This window comes from Microtus oregoni, unplaced genomic scaffold (assembly GCF_018167655.1).
Source record: "Microtus oregoni isolate MIOR12 unplaced genomic scaffold, Mior012 000012F_ref0000307, whole genome shotgun sequence".
In the NCBI taxonomy this organism is placed as follows: Eukaryota; Metazoa; Chordata; class Mammalia; order Rodentia; family Cricetidae; genus Microtus; species Microtus oregoni.
Window position 1 is genome coordinate 38,688,681 of NW_024543071.1, and position 16,009 is coordinate 38,704,689.

A 16,009-nucleotide genomic window follows, 5' to 3' on the forward strand; every position below is an offset into this window, starting at 1 on the left:
AACATGTAGGAGATGAATGAGCATTGATGTTAAACTCTTCCACCCTGAAAAACAAAAGGGTTTAACATCACAGGGCCTTTGGGAGCACTCCTCAGGGTTAGAATGTGGCAACACACAGGGTTGGGGATAGAAACTTGCGTATCATGTGCAAGGCTCTGGGTTCCTGGCGTCATGTCACCTTGCCTGTACTTCAGCATCCTTATTCGAAAATGGAGGCAAATCTCTATTTTAAATTATCTAGTTGGAAAATTAGAACGTAAAAAAAGAAAGTACTTTGTGCTTTTTGCCAATACTGTCTGAAAGTCATGGGAATTCCTGGCAAATGGATGACTGGTTGCCTTAACTTCAAGTCTTTGCCTTCCTTCTTTTTCAAAGCTCTGGAATCCGGACACTAAATGCAATGCCTAAGCTTTGAAGGCAAGCTTGAACAGTTGAACGCTTTAATGTTAGTGGCTGGGAAACCATCCGTTTCTTCATAGTATTTGTAGTTAATAATCTCAAATTCAAAGTGATTTGCTTCCCAAATGTAGCTGTTCTCATCCAAAGCAATTCCATAAGCTAAAACGTCTGGATTTTTCCAGCGTATTTCACATCTATTAAACTGCTGAAGGAGCTGAATAATTCATTGACTGTATGCCTAGTGAGAAGCTTATTAATGCCAGTCTATCCCAGGGGGTTTTCCCAAGACTTCCTTATTGCAAGGTTTCCCAACAGCACATATTTACCATTTACAAGCCTGGCAATAATGCTATGCTTAGAATAGACTAAAAGAATCCTTCAGTACATTATCTTGTCATGTGTAAGTTGTAAATGATGTTGAGATTTGTCTCCATATACTGTCCTACATGTATCATAAATTAACATATATCATAAACTGGTATAAACATAAATATACAAATACTTCTTTAAATTGGGAAAGTTGGCAATATTCATATTTCAGAATTTCTAACAAAAACTATAATTTATACTTCAAATAATAATTAATATTTGCCTAAAATGTACCATGCATCATGGAAACCATTAACTGTTCCTTCATTTTTTGTTTGATTTTTGGTTTTGGTTTCTTTTTTGTGAAATGGGTTTCACGTACCCCAGGCTGACCTCAAATTTACTTCTTCCAGAGTGATGGGATAGCAGGTGTATCCCACAATGCCAAGTTTATGTGGTGCTAAGGATTCAACACATAGTCTCATGCATGCTAGGCAAGCACTTTATTGAGCTACATCTCCAGTGAAAACCTTTATCTCTTAACTATTGCAAAACAGCTCTAATTCTATTTGATGGGCTATGAAACGAAGGGTGTTGAAGACCATCTCCCCTTAAGGCCTTTGGAACCCAGATTTGTCGATGAAAAGTTTCCTGCTGCACCTGCCCTCCCTCTGTGTTCCTCCTTAGCTTTCGTAGGACCAAGTTGTTCCTCCAGTGTGTCTTGCATAGTGAATGAAGACGTGCCAGTAACTGTCACGAGAGACATGATGGATTTAAGGTTCAGTAGCTTGGTTATCAGACCATGCTCACACAATCAGAACAGAATTTTGGACACTTCTCTAACTTAGTATTTCTCAACATATGAGTTGCAACCTCTTTTGGGGAAGGTTGTCGAATGATCCTTTCACAAGGGTTGCTCAAAACCATTGGAAAACACAGATATTTACATTATGACTCATAACACTAACAAATTACAGTTATAAAAATAATTTTATTGGTGGGGGTCACCACAAAATGTATCAAAGAGTCACAGCAATCCTGCCTTCACTGCATTCTTCTGTTTGTTTTTGTTTTGTTTTGTTTTGTTTTGTTTTGTTTTGAGACAGGGTTTCTCTGTGAAACAGTCCTGGCTGTTCTGGAACTGACTCTGTAGACCAGGCTGTCCATGAACTCACAGAGATCCTCCAACATCCACTTTTCAAGTGTTGGGATCAAAGGCATGTGCCACCACCGCCCTGTCCTAACTGCATTCTCTGAGGAGAATTCATTCATCGCATGATGGCAAAAATACATCTCTAGCTTGTTCTGGGTGGCCGTTTACAGTTTTAAGATCCATTTTAAAAATGATTGCTTAGTTGTAAAAATCCCTTTGAAGTTAAATTGCCTTGATATGACTCTTGTACTAATTTTTTTCTTAAAAAACTGAATTGATCAAACATAAATATATGACAAGACCCATTAATATTCCAGACCACATTAGGATCGGGGCCACCTTACACACTATATCCAAATTAGTAAAAACATTTCTATATTCTAGTTAAATTGTCATTGTCCAAACTTCTTTCTTTTTATATCTTTTATATGTACTTAACCAGAATATCTATGACCCACCTCAAACCCTACCTAAATGTTTTTCATATTTCCTGACATGGAATTTTAGTATCAAATTGCATCTCCCTGCTTCTTTCCCCACCACTAATTACATTCCCTTTTGTTGAGAGATCCACTCATATACATAGAGGAAAAAAACAGAGCCCCTCATGGACTCCATGTTGCTATTTTATTTGTCAGCAGTATTTCCACCAGAGATGATAATATCCACTGTTTCTAATGATGAAATTCAGACCCTAAAGGATGCCTTGGAAGGCTCTGTGAGGTCGACTTATGGGAACATGACCTCGCGGCAGATCCAACATAGCCCATGAGACTGTCTCCTCCTCCTCTCTAAACTGCAGTTGGCCTTCTTTCAAGAGTGCTTGGAACAAAAGGATAGTGATGGACGGAAGGTCTAAAGTCACCATCTTCCATTTCATGTCCTTTCTTTGCGACCTGGATCTAGAATTATGATATTCAAAATGCAAAATTCTCTTCTTACAAACACTTCCTAGGATGAATGGCAAATATTTACAAAGTGAAGATGATATTGTCAAAACCTTTTATAATGTCAAGGACAGAACTGGAAAGCAATCCCATGGCAAGCATGTATGCAAAAGGCTATTCATGGTATATTTGCTTATTGGCAAAGCTTCTCCTGGTGCTGTTTCCTTCTTTTCATTTAAAAGCAATGTATGGTATCTTTACTGTGAGCTGTCTAGAGAGCTATCTAAGGCCTGGAGACTCATGCTGAATAAAATGAGTCTTTCATGTCGTAGTTCTCAGTAAGGGAAATGGACTGTAAGCAAAGGCGTGGCCCATGCTTCTGCCTTCACCCTTATAATTTCACATCGCACTGTTTTCCAATCCAGTCTTTGTCTTTGTTTCATTTGAAGAACAGAGTTCAGAGCTTTGTATCATCCTTAAAATGATCCCACCTTTTCTCTGCAGGGCATTTGTTCTGTCAGTCCCTATAGGTATTAAAATTATCAGTGTGTAGCAGTTTTTGCTTGCCACAAAATGAGAGAATTAAATGAAAAATGCATAAAATTTAAAAATCAAAATACCTATTGTCTATTTACATGAGTACCCTGTTTAAAAATGTTTTCTAGACGTTGTATATCCAATGTACCCATGACTGCTGTTTTCTCACTCCCCTTGCCGGCCTTTCTTACTTTTTCTTGGCTGCTGTATTAAACTATTGTTTTCTACAGGATGACCAAAAATATTGGTGATGATGGAGGTGGCGATGACAATACTTTCAATTTCAGCTGGAAGGTATTCTGCAGCTGGGACTATCTGATTGGTAACCCTGAAACAGCGGACAACAAATTCAATTCTATCACAATGAACTTTAAGGTAAAGGCACAGACCCCCAAAGCTTATATTCTTTGTATTCTAAGAATATTGCTGGGAAGCGTACCGGAGAATTGTCAAATCTCTTGACAGTTGTGAGAAGGATGCTCTCATCATGGCTGCCTGCTATGATGTGGACACAAGTCTGATTATGACAGAAATATCCCGTGACCTGTTACAGCTGTATTTTCTCTTCAGAAATTTTCTTCTCCAAATTTAGTAATAAGATACTGCTATTTGACTCAAATAGGAGTTGGCAGAATCAGACAGTTCAAATACCTTGACAATGCTCACCAGCTATTTGCAGAAACATGCAGGCTCAGTATATAACTTGATTCTAAAGCATTACAACATAGCTTTAAAACAATACTAGGAGAGCAGGGTATGGCTGAACAGACCTGTAACCACAGCGTTTGGGAGATGAGAGGCCCAAGGATCAGGAATTTAAGTATAGCATCAGCTACAAAGTGAGTTTGAAGCCATCATAGGCTACATGAAATTGTTTCATCAAAGCAAAGCCCTACATGCTGACCCACCCCACCCTCACTGTAAAAAAAAAGTACTGAAAGAGGGTATCTTATTGAATGAAGATTCTCCTGCTGTTATTATTTAAAAGGGTCTCAGGTAGCCCAGATCAGCCTCAAACTTGCTATGTAGCAGATGCTAACACCAAACTTACTCATCCTCCTGCCTCTACCAATTCACTTACTGTACTGTTCTGTCATTATTCAACTACTTTATGGAATTTCAGATTTAGATTAAATTTTGTTTCTTGTTTTTCTCAATTCACAATCTTTTTCACAACTGTGTTTCTTTTGCGTTCTGTTTTGCCTGGCTACAGGAAGCCATCATAGAAGAAAGAGCAGCCCAGGTGGAGGAGAACGTCCACCTCATCAGATTCCTGAGGTTTCTTGCTAACTTCTTCGTGTTCCTAACACTTGGTGCAAGTGGATACCTCATCTTTTGGGCTGTGAAGCGATCCCAGGAATTTGCACAGCAAGATCCTGACACCCTTGGGTGGTGGGAAAAAAATGAAGTTCGTCTCTGCATACTTGGAAACTCATACTTGCTGTTTTGTGGGTTATGTTTCTGCAGTTGAACATGAGACAAGGCTGCCTCCTGCCTGATGCTCTTTTCTACTCTCCTGCTTATCCATCATGCTGCACATGTCTTCCCACCATCTTCCTGTCCTCTGTCCAAATCCATGCTGTTGGGTTTTCAAGATGGAAAGTTACAATGAGAGAAAAGAGAATATTTTATAGAGGAAAGGGTGGATCTTAGGAGATGACAGGCAAAGTTAGGAAAACCAGACTGACAGCCTTGACATTTTATTTCAATTCTAAGACTCTTTTTATAACCCAATATTGCTTTTTTGGAAGATGTTACTTCTACAACTGACAGGCCAGTTTCCTGACTGTTTGTTTATAGTTCCTATACCTATCTTATAAGAAGCACCCAGATTGCCTGGTTAATTTTGTGTTTCCAGGCTTTTCACGAGAATCCCAGTGACACATCTCCATTTCTTTCTTACCAAAGCCTGTGTTCCTCAGCTATTCAAGTGAGGAAGGCCAGCTCGTGGCCAGATTTACCTGCAGAGAATCTGGCAATCAGTGTGTAGGAGAGCGTGATTAGAACACAGATTTACAGCAGGAAATCATTGGTTCTGAGTTATTGCTAGAGTCTGCGGTACCTGAGGTATTTTTGTGTGCCACATGACATCAGCTTGAACTTGGGCGTTTTCGAAGTACGTGCAGATTTATGCTATGAGATGCTTGGGTACCACAGATGGAAACTTCCCCAAAGCTGTGTAGATGGAAGAGTGTTGAGATAGTGCTTCAAAAAAAAAATAACCTTTACATAAAAACAGTGTAAAATCTTCAAAAGTAATGACAGCAAAACTGAACCACACATTTAGCGATCACAGTATCACAGTTTCCATGAAAACCTGTAAAGTGGCAGTTATTAACCAGGGGAACTTTTTTCTTTTAAAGGATTTTCAAAATATTCTCATAATGCTGGCAGTAAATGTAAGAAAAACCATTCAGCTTTGGCCCACGACACAATGGTTCTATTCTCGTGTAAATGAATCATATCAAATGATGAATGGTTGCTGATCATTGACTTCTTCCCATCACTCGGGGGACAGAAAGCTAGCGAGCTTGAAGCTACCTGGACTACTCACTGAATTCTAGGCCAGCCTATCTCAGTATCCCGAAAAGAATGACTCTTTGTACGAACGCATTTAAAATCTGTTTAAGAGGAACTCTGAGCTCTAGATACAGATGAAGATAATAATAGAGACTCAAAAATGACCCCACACATCTACTGGTACAACAGCTAGACTGTCTTTGTATGGAGGTGGACAGAATCTGCCAAATTTTAATGTCAGTTGAGCTATTTCATGCTGATTTTATATCATGCTGAGTTGTACATCCCCTTGATAATTCTAATAGGGTGTTTTTAGTTAAAAAAAAAACCCTAAAAGATAGCTATTATATTCTAACTATATTCTGGTAGTTCTAATCAATCAAAATATGGAGTATACACGGGGAAATAAAATGGGTAGTGCCGACAGTTTGAGTCTTGTGTTTAGAGAACAAGTTGCGTGAGTTACTTCTAGTCTTTTCTTCCTCTTTACCTCGTTTTCAAATTGCCATGCATTAGCATATCACAATCAGTAGCCTCATAGATCAGTGTGCTCTCTGGCCAGAGAGATAAATTGTACACTCCCTATGCCAGGGAAACATGATCATGGGCACATTGCAAGTTCATATGCATAGCTTATAAATATGAGTCAAATATAGTCTTTGTTGTTTTATTGAGACCAAATGCTAAAAAGGCATGGCATATTCTTAGCTTTTTTAAAGTGTCAAAGTAACCTACCTGAAAATTTTCTCAACTTCCAGAGGGAAGCCATAATAACTGAAACGCCCTGATCCCTGTGTCTCCTTGTAGATGAACATGGTTATGTCTCTCCTGGGGATGTTCTGTCCCACACTGTTTGACTTATTTGCTGAATTGGAAGATTACCATCCTCTCATTGCTCTGAAGTGGCTTCTGGGGCGCATTTTTGCTCTTCTTCTAGGCAACCTGTATGTATTTATTCTTGCCTTGATGGATGAGATTAACAACAAGGTGAGCCTTATGTCTGGATTGTCCTTGTCATCCGCATGCTAATTGCCCAGTCTAGCCTTTGAAACTGTGCTGTGTGATTTTCTTTTCCACCTTTTTGATTTCTAGATTGAAGAGGAGAAGCTCGTGAAGGCCAATATTACTCTGTGGGAAGCCAACATGATTAAGGCTTACAATGACTCCCTCTCCGGAAACACCACAGGACCACCATTTTTTGTTCATCCTGCAGATGTACCTAGAGGACCCTGCTGGGAAACAATGGTGGGACAGGTAACGTTATGAAGAAAAGTTTATGTTGTTAGGGGGCAAAGCTGGCTGAATATTTCCTCCAAACTATGGTGTTTTGTTTATGGTTTAATAATAAAAATAGAGATGGTTTATTGAATATTTAGTGTTTGCTGGCTCCAAATTTCATATGTATTGACAAAGGAAGACTTCATATCTATCCCCAGAGATAGACACATTTTCTTTTTATAGTACTTTTATAACTGTACATAAAAGGATAGTTTGCAATCATGTGAAGAGATTCATGCCACCTATCACATGCTAACAACACACCCTGATTTAGATAAAGACTAAAATAGTGATAATGCGGAGCTTTGCTTAATGTTATTTGTTTTTATACAATGGCTCTAGTGGTTTTATAATACCAATTTTTATCTAATAATTTTCCTATAAGCCTTAAAAGAAATGCTATTTTAAGTTGTTTGTTTTTATAATGGTTATGTAAATGACCCTAGTCTAACTAAGATTAGTGATATTTACCATATAAAATAAATAAGGCCTTATTTCTTATGTCCAATAAAGGGAAATAAAAATCAAACAAAAACAACCAGAGATGTTGTTTGAGTCTCACACTTATGTACAGATTTGATTTGTGTTTTCTGAAGCTTGTAATTTTATCACATTGGAGAAAACATTCTTAGTGTTCATTCAACCTTAGTTTTTATCAAGTACAGAAAAATTGAAGTGTATTTTAGTGTTTCTAGAACATAGCAGTTCATCTGTATTAGTCATGGAGTCTGTAAATTACTTAAACAGATTTTTTTATTTTTTATTTATTTTTTATTTTTTTTATTTTTTTGGTTTTTCGAGACAGGGTTTCTCTGTGGTTTTGGAGCCTGTCCTGGAACTAGCTCTGTAGACCAGGCTGGTCTCGAACTCACAGAGATCCGCCTGCCTCTGCCTCCCGAGTGCTGGGATTAAAGGCGTGCGCCACCACCGCCCGGCTACAGATTTTTTTTAATTTTTAAAATTTTTTACTTTTTCGAGATAAGGCTTCTCTGCGGCTTTGGAACCTGTTCTGGAAATTGCTCTTGTACATTACCAGGCTGGCCTCAAATTCACAGATATCCAACTGCCTCTGCCTCCCAAGTGCTGGGATTAAAAACGTGCACCACCACTGCCTGGCTATGTAAACGAATTTTAAAATTATATTTTCTGTAGGATGAGAATATCAATGTATTAACGCAAATCCTACTGAAGTAACGCAATGTAAACAAATGTAGCCTCAAAAGACATCTTCACTCCATGGCTGATGTTCAGGAGGTTAAGCCAATCAAGATTTCAATCATGGGAGAAATCTCTATCTCTATCTCTATCTCTATCTCTATCTCTATCTCTATCTCTATCTCTATCTCTATCTATCTATATCTATCTCTATCTCTATATATCTATATCTCTATATATCTATATCTATATTACACAACACTAGAATTATGCGATTGAATATGGAATAGAGAATGCATAGTCTAATAAAATATTTTGCTTTATTTACTTTTTTAAGCATTTGATGATCAGATAAGTTTCTTTCTTAGTGCATACTGCTTTTTTTTTTCAGGCCTTCACATGCTTCTAGAGACATACATGAAGAATAAACTAATACCTGTATGCTTTTAAAAGAGAGATTCTATGGGCTGTGGTGTGGTAGGCAGAGCAAGAGTCAACCAAGTTGTTCACTTTATGGATTTAAACATGTAGCGGCATAGCAGGATGAATGACCCTGAACTATTTTGAGTGAGTCTAATAAGGTTACAAGGTGTATCTCTCTAAGAGAGACACAGAGACAACGTCGGAGAATTGAGATGTGGCAAAGAAAGCAGAGGTTGGAGTGATGTGCTTTAGAGGTGGAGGAAGGGGCAAAGGCTAAAGGAGTGTGGACAATCTCTTGGAGTTAGAAGGCAAGGGAAGCAGATCTCCTGTGTCTACACTTTGATATTAGACTTCTTATTTCCAGAACCATGAAAAAACAGTTGTATTATTTTAATCTACAAAGCCCATGACAGTTAGTTCTGTCAGAAGTAGGCAGTCTCTTTTGCATGTTGCAGTGCGCTTTGGGAAGAATGTTCTCATGGGCTGTTTCTTCACACCTAACCTATCCCCTACATCTGCAACCTAGTGTTTGAGAACAGAGACCCTTACAATGTGCAGTTTGCAAATGTGCAGATTGATAGGCTTTTTTTTTCCTGGAATGTATTAAAGCCTGCCCTTTTACAGGCAAGCACCTGCTGAACAGGATCAGTAAAACCAGCTGTAAAGAATAAGATACAGGATGACCATTTCTGAGGCAAGGAGAGATTAATTCAACATGAAGTATCATTCTAAGAGAAAATTATGTTCCTGATGTAGAAGCTTCTGTGTCAACTCCTAATAACAGAAAACCATGGGCTCTAGAATATGCTGTAAATCTCAGAACATGCTGTGTGCAGTTTTCTGAATCATATCTTGTAGTGAGTTTCCTATTTCATTATTGTTTCTTACTGTCATTCTCTCCTTTCTTCCTTCAGTACCTTGATAAGAGACATTCCCCTTCCATAACTGGCTCTTCTGACTTTCCCGTAAGTTTTTGACACCCATTTTGAGGAAGAAAAGTAGAAAAGAAGGGAAATATAGAAGGCTGGCTAGGCCAGCAGAATCTAGGACAGTGACAGTAACTTGGTGCATATATCAGCTTTGAGTGTTAGTAGGCACTGGCCCTCATTATATCAATATTTCCATTTTTGTTTCTGGAAACATTTCTATCCTTTAGTCAATAAAAAATGAAGAAATAGTAAAGGCAGTTGGGTTTAGATAATTATGGTGATGTACCCTAAAAATGCATGATTCTATGAAACATTCTAGGTGTTTTCTCTTTCCTTGAATGTCTTCTACTTTGTTCTTTCCATGATGCGGTGGCACTCAGAGCTCACTTGGTCCTAAACCCATTAAATTTGCTTTCCTTTCAACTCTGAAGTGCTTTTCAAATAATAATTTATTATCTACAGTGGAAGGTAATAAGACAGACAACAGAAACTTTGCCGTGAGCCAAGTAGGCATGTTCTATGGCTGACATTATGTTTTGAAGACAAATATGAAGCCAAGTGCTGAGGACCACAGTAAGAAAGGCTAACACTGATTCCCATGAAATGTGCCAAGCATGAACTCCTTAAAATTTTAAGCCATCCATGTGAGATTCCCCCCAAGCGTAATCACTCTGTAGATGAGAATACTGAGAGATAGATATGCTCAAGTGAGCACCATCCTAATTAGTCTGAAGAAAAGAAACCCGGAGTCAGATATTAGGGTGAAAGCTGAAAGATCAGAGAATCAGAGCAGCAATCACTAGACTTCAATCCTCTACAAATCCTCAGACCAAATCAGGGGCAGTACTTCTTACAAATCCCTTTTAAATGCTCCATAGCCAGACCTCATCAGAGTTTGTACTAGTAGCCCAGCCCAGGAAGCCACCTTCAAAATTGTGTGACTTTTTTCTGCTACCACTTAATCAGGAAAACTTCTCTTAAAGGAGCCATGACATTAAGCCATGCTTAAATTCTGTTGTTTTATTTTTGTTTTATGCTTAGAATTCCTTCCCAAACTCTTTCAGGTTTTAAGTGAATTTTAGTTGCCCATGTTGGGTACCAATTTTTTATAAGGAGGCTGCTTGTTTGTTCCTGGTTGCTTAGCCCTGAAATAACCACACAGAAACTGTATTAATTAAATCACTGCTTGGCCCATTAGCTCTAGCTTCTTATTGGCTAAATCTTACATCTTAATATAACTCATTTCTATTAATCTGTGTATTGCCACATAGCTGTGGCTTACCAGATAAAGTTCCAATGTCTGTCTCAGGCAGGGATACATGACTTCTCTCTTGACTCTGCCTCCTTTCTCCCAGCATTCAGTGTAGTTTTCCCCACCTAGCTCTACTCTACCCTATCAGGTCAAGCCAGTTTCTTTATTACCCAATGGTGTTCACATCATACAGTGGGGAATCCCACAGCTCCATTTGATGGTTGATACTTAAAATTTATACAAGTGTATTCATATCCTCCTTGTGGAATTGATGTAAAATATCATACCTTGGAGGAGAATAATATTTCAGTCCCTGGGTGATGACCCTTCTTCAAGGAGGCATGAGGGACCACTTTGAAGTTTTCCCTTCTCCAGAAATCTTCCTGAGGAAACTAAAAAAATAACCTCCTCAACCTACCTCTAGACCATGCTTGTTGTCAGGGGCTTAGCATTGACAAGGGAATAAAAAGGCGAATGAGAACATAGAAGAGAAAGATTTCATTCCAGAATTACCAGGAATTACTAGTGCATATAATCTTCTGTTCCATATTTACTTAATAGCTGATACATACCCAGAATTTTTGGATACTGGAGATATAAAGGGATTGAAAGGGGGACACGTTTTGTGAAAATTACAGCCTTATTGATTATTACAAAGAGAGAGGCAAGGCCATTAACAACATAATTATAAAAAGATTTCAAATATACATTGGCAATGAGACAAAGATAGAATGTCTGCAATCTGAGTCCATTTTGTTATAGCACATCTCTGTATCAGTGAGAAAGGGATGCTTGCCTTAGTCATGCTCTCCCAAGGTTGGTACAAACTGAGACAGGAGGGGAGTTAGGCAAGGTTGGTTGAGGAAGACCATGTGCAAGGCCAACTACCCTGGAAAAGCATGGAGTCGGATGGTCTAAAAAAGGCTAATGAGACTCAAACGAGAAAATAATGGAGGAGTAGTACAAGAATAACAGAAAGAGCTGTGTGCAGGGCCCCCTAGAAGGATGCGGAACGGCTTGCCCCAGTGATGAGAGGTTTTAAAACACCTATGAGCAAAGGCTTTCTTTCCTTTCTGTCATTTTTTTTCTTTCTTTAACTCTACTTTGAGGTCAGAATGTCCTACTGCTTCCAGGCCTTTTTCATGGGTTACTTTGCAGGAAAATTGGTGTTAAAATAATCCTAAAATACACATTGAAAATTTCAATAATCTTTTGTTTTTATTATATTTACATTGTAGTAAACTTACACCTAAGGCAGTTGATATATATATATATTTAACTTTAATATATTATAAAATAAATATTAGTTATTAATATTTCATATGGTATGCAAACATGGCAGGGAAGGGGTTGATGTCTTATCATGCCAGGAGTTTAGGGGCCCAGCTCTGAAGCATGAAACTGGAAATTCACTGATTACTCTGTCAAATGCTTACTTGCCCTATGAGATAATTAACTTGTTATTTTAGAAAGGAGACCGTCTAGACAAATGAAAGTCAAAAATCAAAAGACTTTTTACAGAATAGTGGTATTTCTTTTTCTTATTTTTTTGAAGACAGGGTCTCATGGACCCTAGTCTCGATGTGAATTTACTGTGTAGCTGAGGATGGCCTTGATCTTCAGATCTTCCTGCCTCTGTCTTTTTAGTGCTGGGGTCACTGGTTTCACCACTGCTGGTTAACATGATTCTAGGAATTGAACCCAGTGTTTTGTACATGCTAGGTGAACACGTTGTCAACTGAGTCACATCCCCATCCTAGACCAGTAAGTAGTACCTCTCCAAAATTATGCCTTTATATATACAATGTCATTAATCTTCAGAATACAATTTATTGGAGAGAAACAGAAAAGGAACATCAGAAATCAACTATGATGAAGAGTATTTAAATTATTTGCCATTTTTATTAATGGTTGTTGTCATATATTTCCATGAGGTAATACTAATCTTCCTGCCCAACTCACAATGCATATAATTTGCATTTAATTTAATTTCAAACCCACACCACAGAAGTGACTTGCCTTTTCTAGAACACACACACACACATACTATATATATATATATATATATATATATATATATATATATATATATATATAGTATATATGTATACTCATAGATATATATGTATACCTACATGAGTGTTTTGTTAAAAATAAGGTTATTCCACATATCTTATCCTATAGATTTTTTAAAAACTTGTGTTGAAAACAAGTTTTTATATTTTTAAAAGTATCACTGTTGTGGTTTGAATGTGAAATATACTCTACAAGGTGTTGTGTTTGAAAATCTGATTGCAAGCTGGTGGCACTGTTCTGAAAGATGGTAGACTCTTTAGGAAATAGAGCCAAGCTGGAGAAAGCAGAGCACTGGGGGAAGGTCTGGGGTAGGGTTTGCCTGAACACTACTGATGTTCATTCTTTGCTTCCTTACTGTGTTATATTGTGACCAGCTGCCTCACACTCATTATGCTTCCGGCATAATGGACTGTATCCCCTTCAAATGTAAGCCGGAGGAAACTCTTCTCTTTTATGCAACCTCTTGTCATGTATTTGGCCAACACCAAGGAAAGAAACTAATACAAGCACTTTTTAAAACAGCCTCATTGAAGTTCCAGCCACATACCATATACACATTACACTTTCAAAGCACACAATTCAATGCCAGATACAAACCTAAAATGCATGCGTATTGAGTATTTTTCCACTTGTTTTTAAACTTCGGTGTCACAAAGTTTGTCCGTAAAAACAAGAAGCTGGTAGAAAGATTTAAGGATGGAGCTGCTTATTTTATGAGTAACAAAATACACAGGAGCTATTTTTCATTTACTCGATGTGCCCATTTGTCTTTTTTTTTTCTCTTTTATCATTAGCTTTAGTCTTCAAGCCAGTGACTTAGAAACATCACAGTTTTGATATCAATATTAGGGTCATCTGAAGACCAAAATGTGTTCACTAATAAAGACTGTATTGTACCAGGAATTTGTACGACTCACCGTTTCCGATGTTTTGACCACTTATGTCACGATCCTCATTGGTGACTTCCTCAGAGCATGCTTTGTGAGGTTTTGCAACTACTGCTGGTGCTGGGATTTGGAATACGGATATGTAAGTATGGTGTTGACTTCCCCTTTATCAGATTTCTGCTCTGTGATTCATTTACACACACAGCAAGAGTGGCCGGATGCCTCAGAGTTACATGAGTGAGGTCACCTCGTGAGATGCCAATAAGCAAATATTCATCAGGGCAGTTATCTGTTAATGAGACTTTCTCTGTCTCGCCAGCCAACCTCCAAATAATGATAGAGACTTTTTTCCATTTTTTTTTCTGAGAGAGAGTTTCCCTGTGTAGCTTTGGAGCCTGTCCTGGAACTCACTCTGTAGCCCAGGCTAGCCTTGAAATCACAATCAACTCTGCCCAGCTCAGCATGGTTGAGGCATGTTCCCAGTCTTTGAGAGCCATGCACATTGCACCATTTTCAGGCACACAGTGGGTCTTATGTTGCCATTAAGCAAGCTGTAGCACTCTTGCTTACAAACCTCATTTAAATGCTCCGTACCTGGACCTCCTGAAAGAGACAAATCCATTTGTGCTGGCAAACCAGAAAGCTGCTGTTTTTAAAGTAGTCATGCAATTTTTGCTGCTAAAGCTGAATCAGGAAACCTCTTAAAGGAGCCACATCTCTACTTGCCACCAGCAAGCAGAGCAAGAAGTTGTATTAAACTCTGTTTGTGTGTGTGTGTGTGTGTGTGTGTGTGTGTGTGTGTGTTTTTGTGTCTAGAAGTCCTTCCCCAAACTGTCAGGTTTTAAGTGGATTTAGTTGGCCACCTTGGCACAAATTAATTTGGTGTCAGAGGCCACTCATTTGTTCCCTGCTACTCAGACCTAAAATAATCACACAGAAACTATATTATTTGCAATACTGTTTGGCCAATAAATTAAGCATATTTTCAGCTAGCTCTTATATTTTAAACTAACCCATCTCCATTAATCTGTGCATCACCACGGGATTGTGGCTTACCAGCAAAGTTTCAGCAAGTTCCTGCGGAGGCATCTGTCTCTTGTGGCGGCTACATGGCTTTCCGCTGACTCTACCTAATCCCTTTCTATCTCTTTTGGCATGACTTATTCTGTTAAGCCATTGGCTGAAAGCATCTTCTTTATTAACCAATAAAAGCAACACAATTACAGAAGGACTTCATACACCATAGAGACTTCTTATTAATTATGAAAGTTTCAGTCTATAGCTTAGGCTTGTTTCTAACTAGCTGTTATAACTTAAATTAACCTATTTATTTTAGTCAGTGATCTACTATATGTCATAACTCCTCTTCCATCTTGCACCTTCCTCCTGTTTCCTTTCCATGTCTTCTGGTGTCTATCTTGGGGCCTGGATTCCTCTTCTTTCTCTCTCTCTCTACCCAGAAGTCCCACCTATCCTCCCTTTCTAGCTATAGCCATTTCACTTTTTATATTAAACCTATCATAATGACACATCTTTATAAGTGAATTAAATTTTTCACAATAGTCATAATTCAGAAAAACCCAGATTTGAGTGTTAAAGTTTCTTATACCAAAATAAAGTCAGCTCTGGATCTTTAAAGTTATGGACCTTAAACTGTCAGTTAAAATGTTGAAGGAAACCTTGGTCCCATGGTCAGTTCCTTTTCCACGAAGCTAGTTGGTGTCACTACAAGATTGCTATAAAATGTATACTCTTTATATCCCTATGAATTTTGCTGTGGGACTGGGTAATTATCACGCACCAGTTACTATGTGGTACATGAGGTAATAAGAGGGTGCAGAGAATGTGGGGTTTGCTTTATGTGGCTCACAGACTAACAGTAGCCTGACAGAGACAACAGTGGTGGACTGTGGATGTTTCAAGGAAGACTCAGTTTACTGTCAGGACTTTGCTTAAATGGAGCCTGGAGTAGCCTGGTTTTCTGAAACAATAGCACAGGTTCCTCGGAACCTCTGTGGTGTTGTCTTTATCACCAGCTTTTCTTCTATGCCCAAGTTAAAGTCACCCTCATATTTCAGGAAAGAGGAACAGCGCACATACTTGGTTCTTGGTCTAACATGTCAACAGGTCTCCATTGCCCTTTTATACAAATAAAATTGGTTTCAGTCAATCCATAGAAACAGGAGTTGCAGAAATGATAGTGT

The 16,009-nt window shown here is 38.3% G+C and overlaps 1 protein-coding gene across 1 annotated transcript in view; it reads left to right on the forward strand.

Annotated features, from left to right (window-relative positions):
* The window catches only part of Tmc1 (transmembrane channel like 1), a gene marked incomplete at its 5' end in the record, with an annotated part of 103,955 nt that overhangs the window by 64,330 nt on the left and 23,616 nt on the right, over window positions 1-16,009 (forward strand). Inside the window, 5 exons of the mRNA XM_041662150.1 lie at window positions 3,516-3,660; window positions 4,499-4,693; window positions 6,613-6,792; window positions 6,898-7,059; window positions 13,819-13,947. Of these exons, the coding sequence (XP_041518084.1) occupies window positions 3,516-3,660; window positions 4,499-4,693; window positions 6,613-6,792; window positions 6,898-7,059; window positions 13,819-13,947 (811 nt within the window). The remainder of the gene's footprint in view (window positions 1-3,515; window positions 3,661-4,498; window positions 4,694-6,612; window positions 6,793-6,897; window positions 7,060-13,818; window positions 13,948-16,009) is intronic.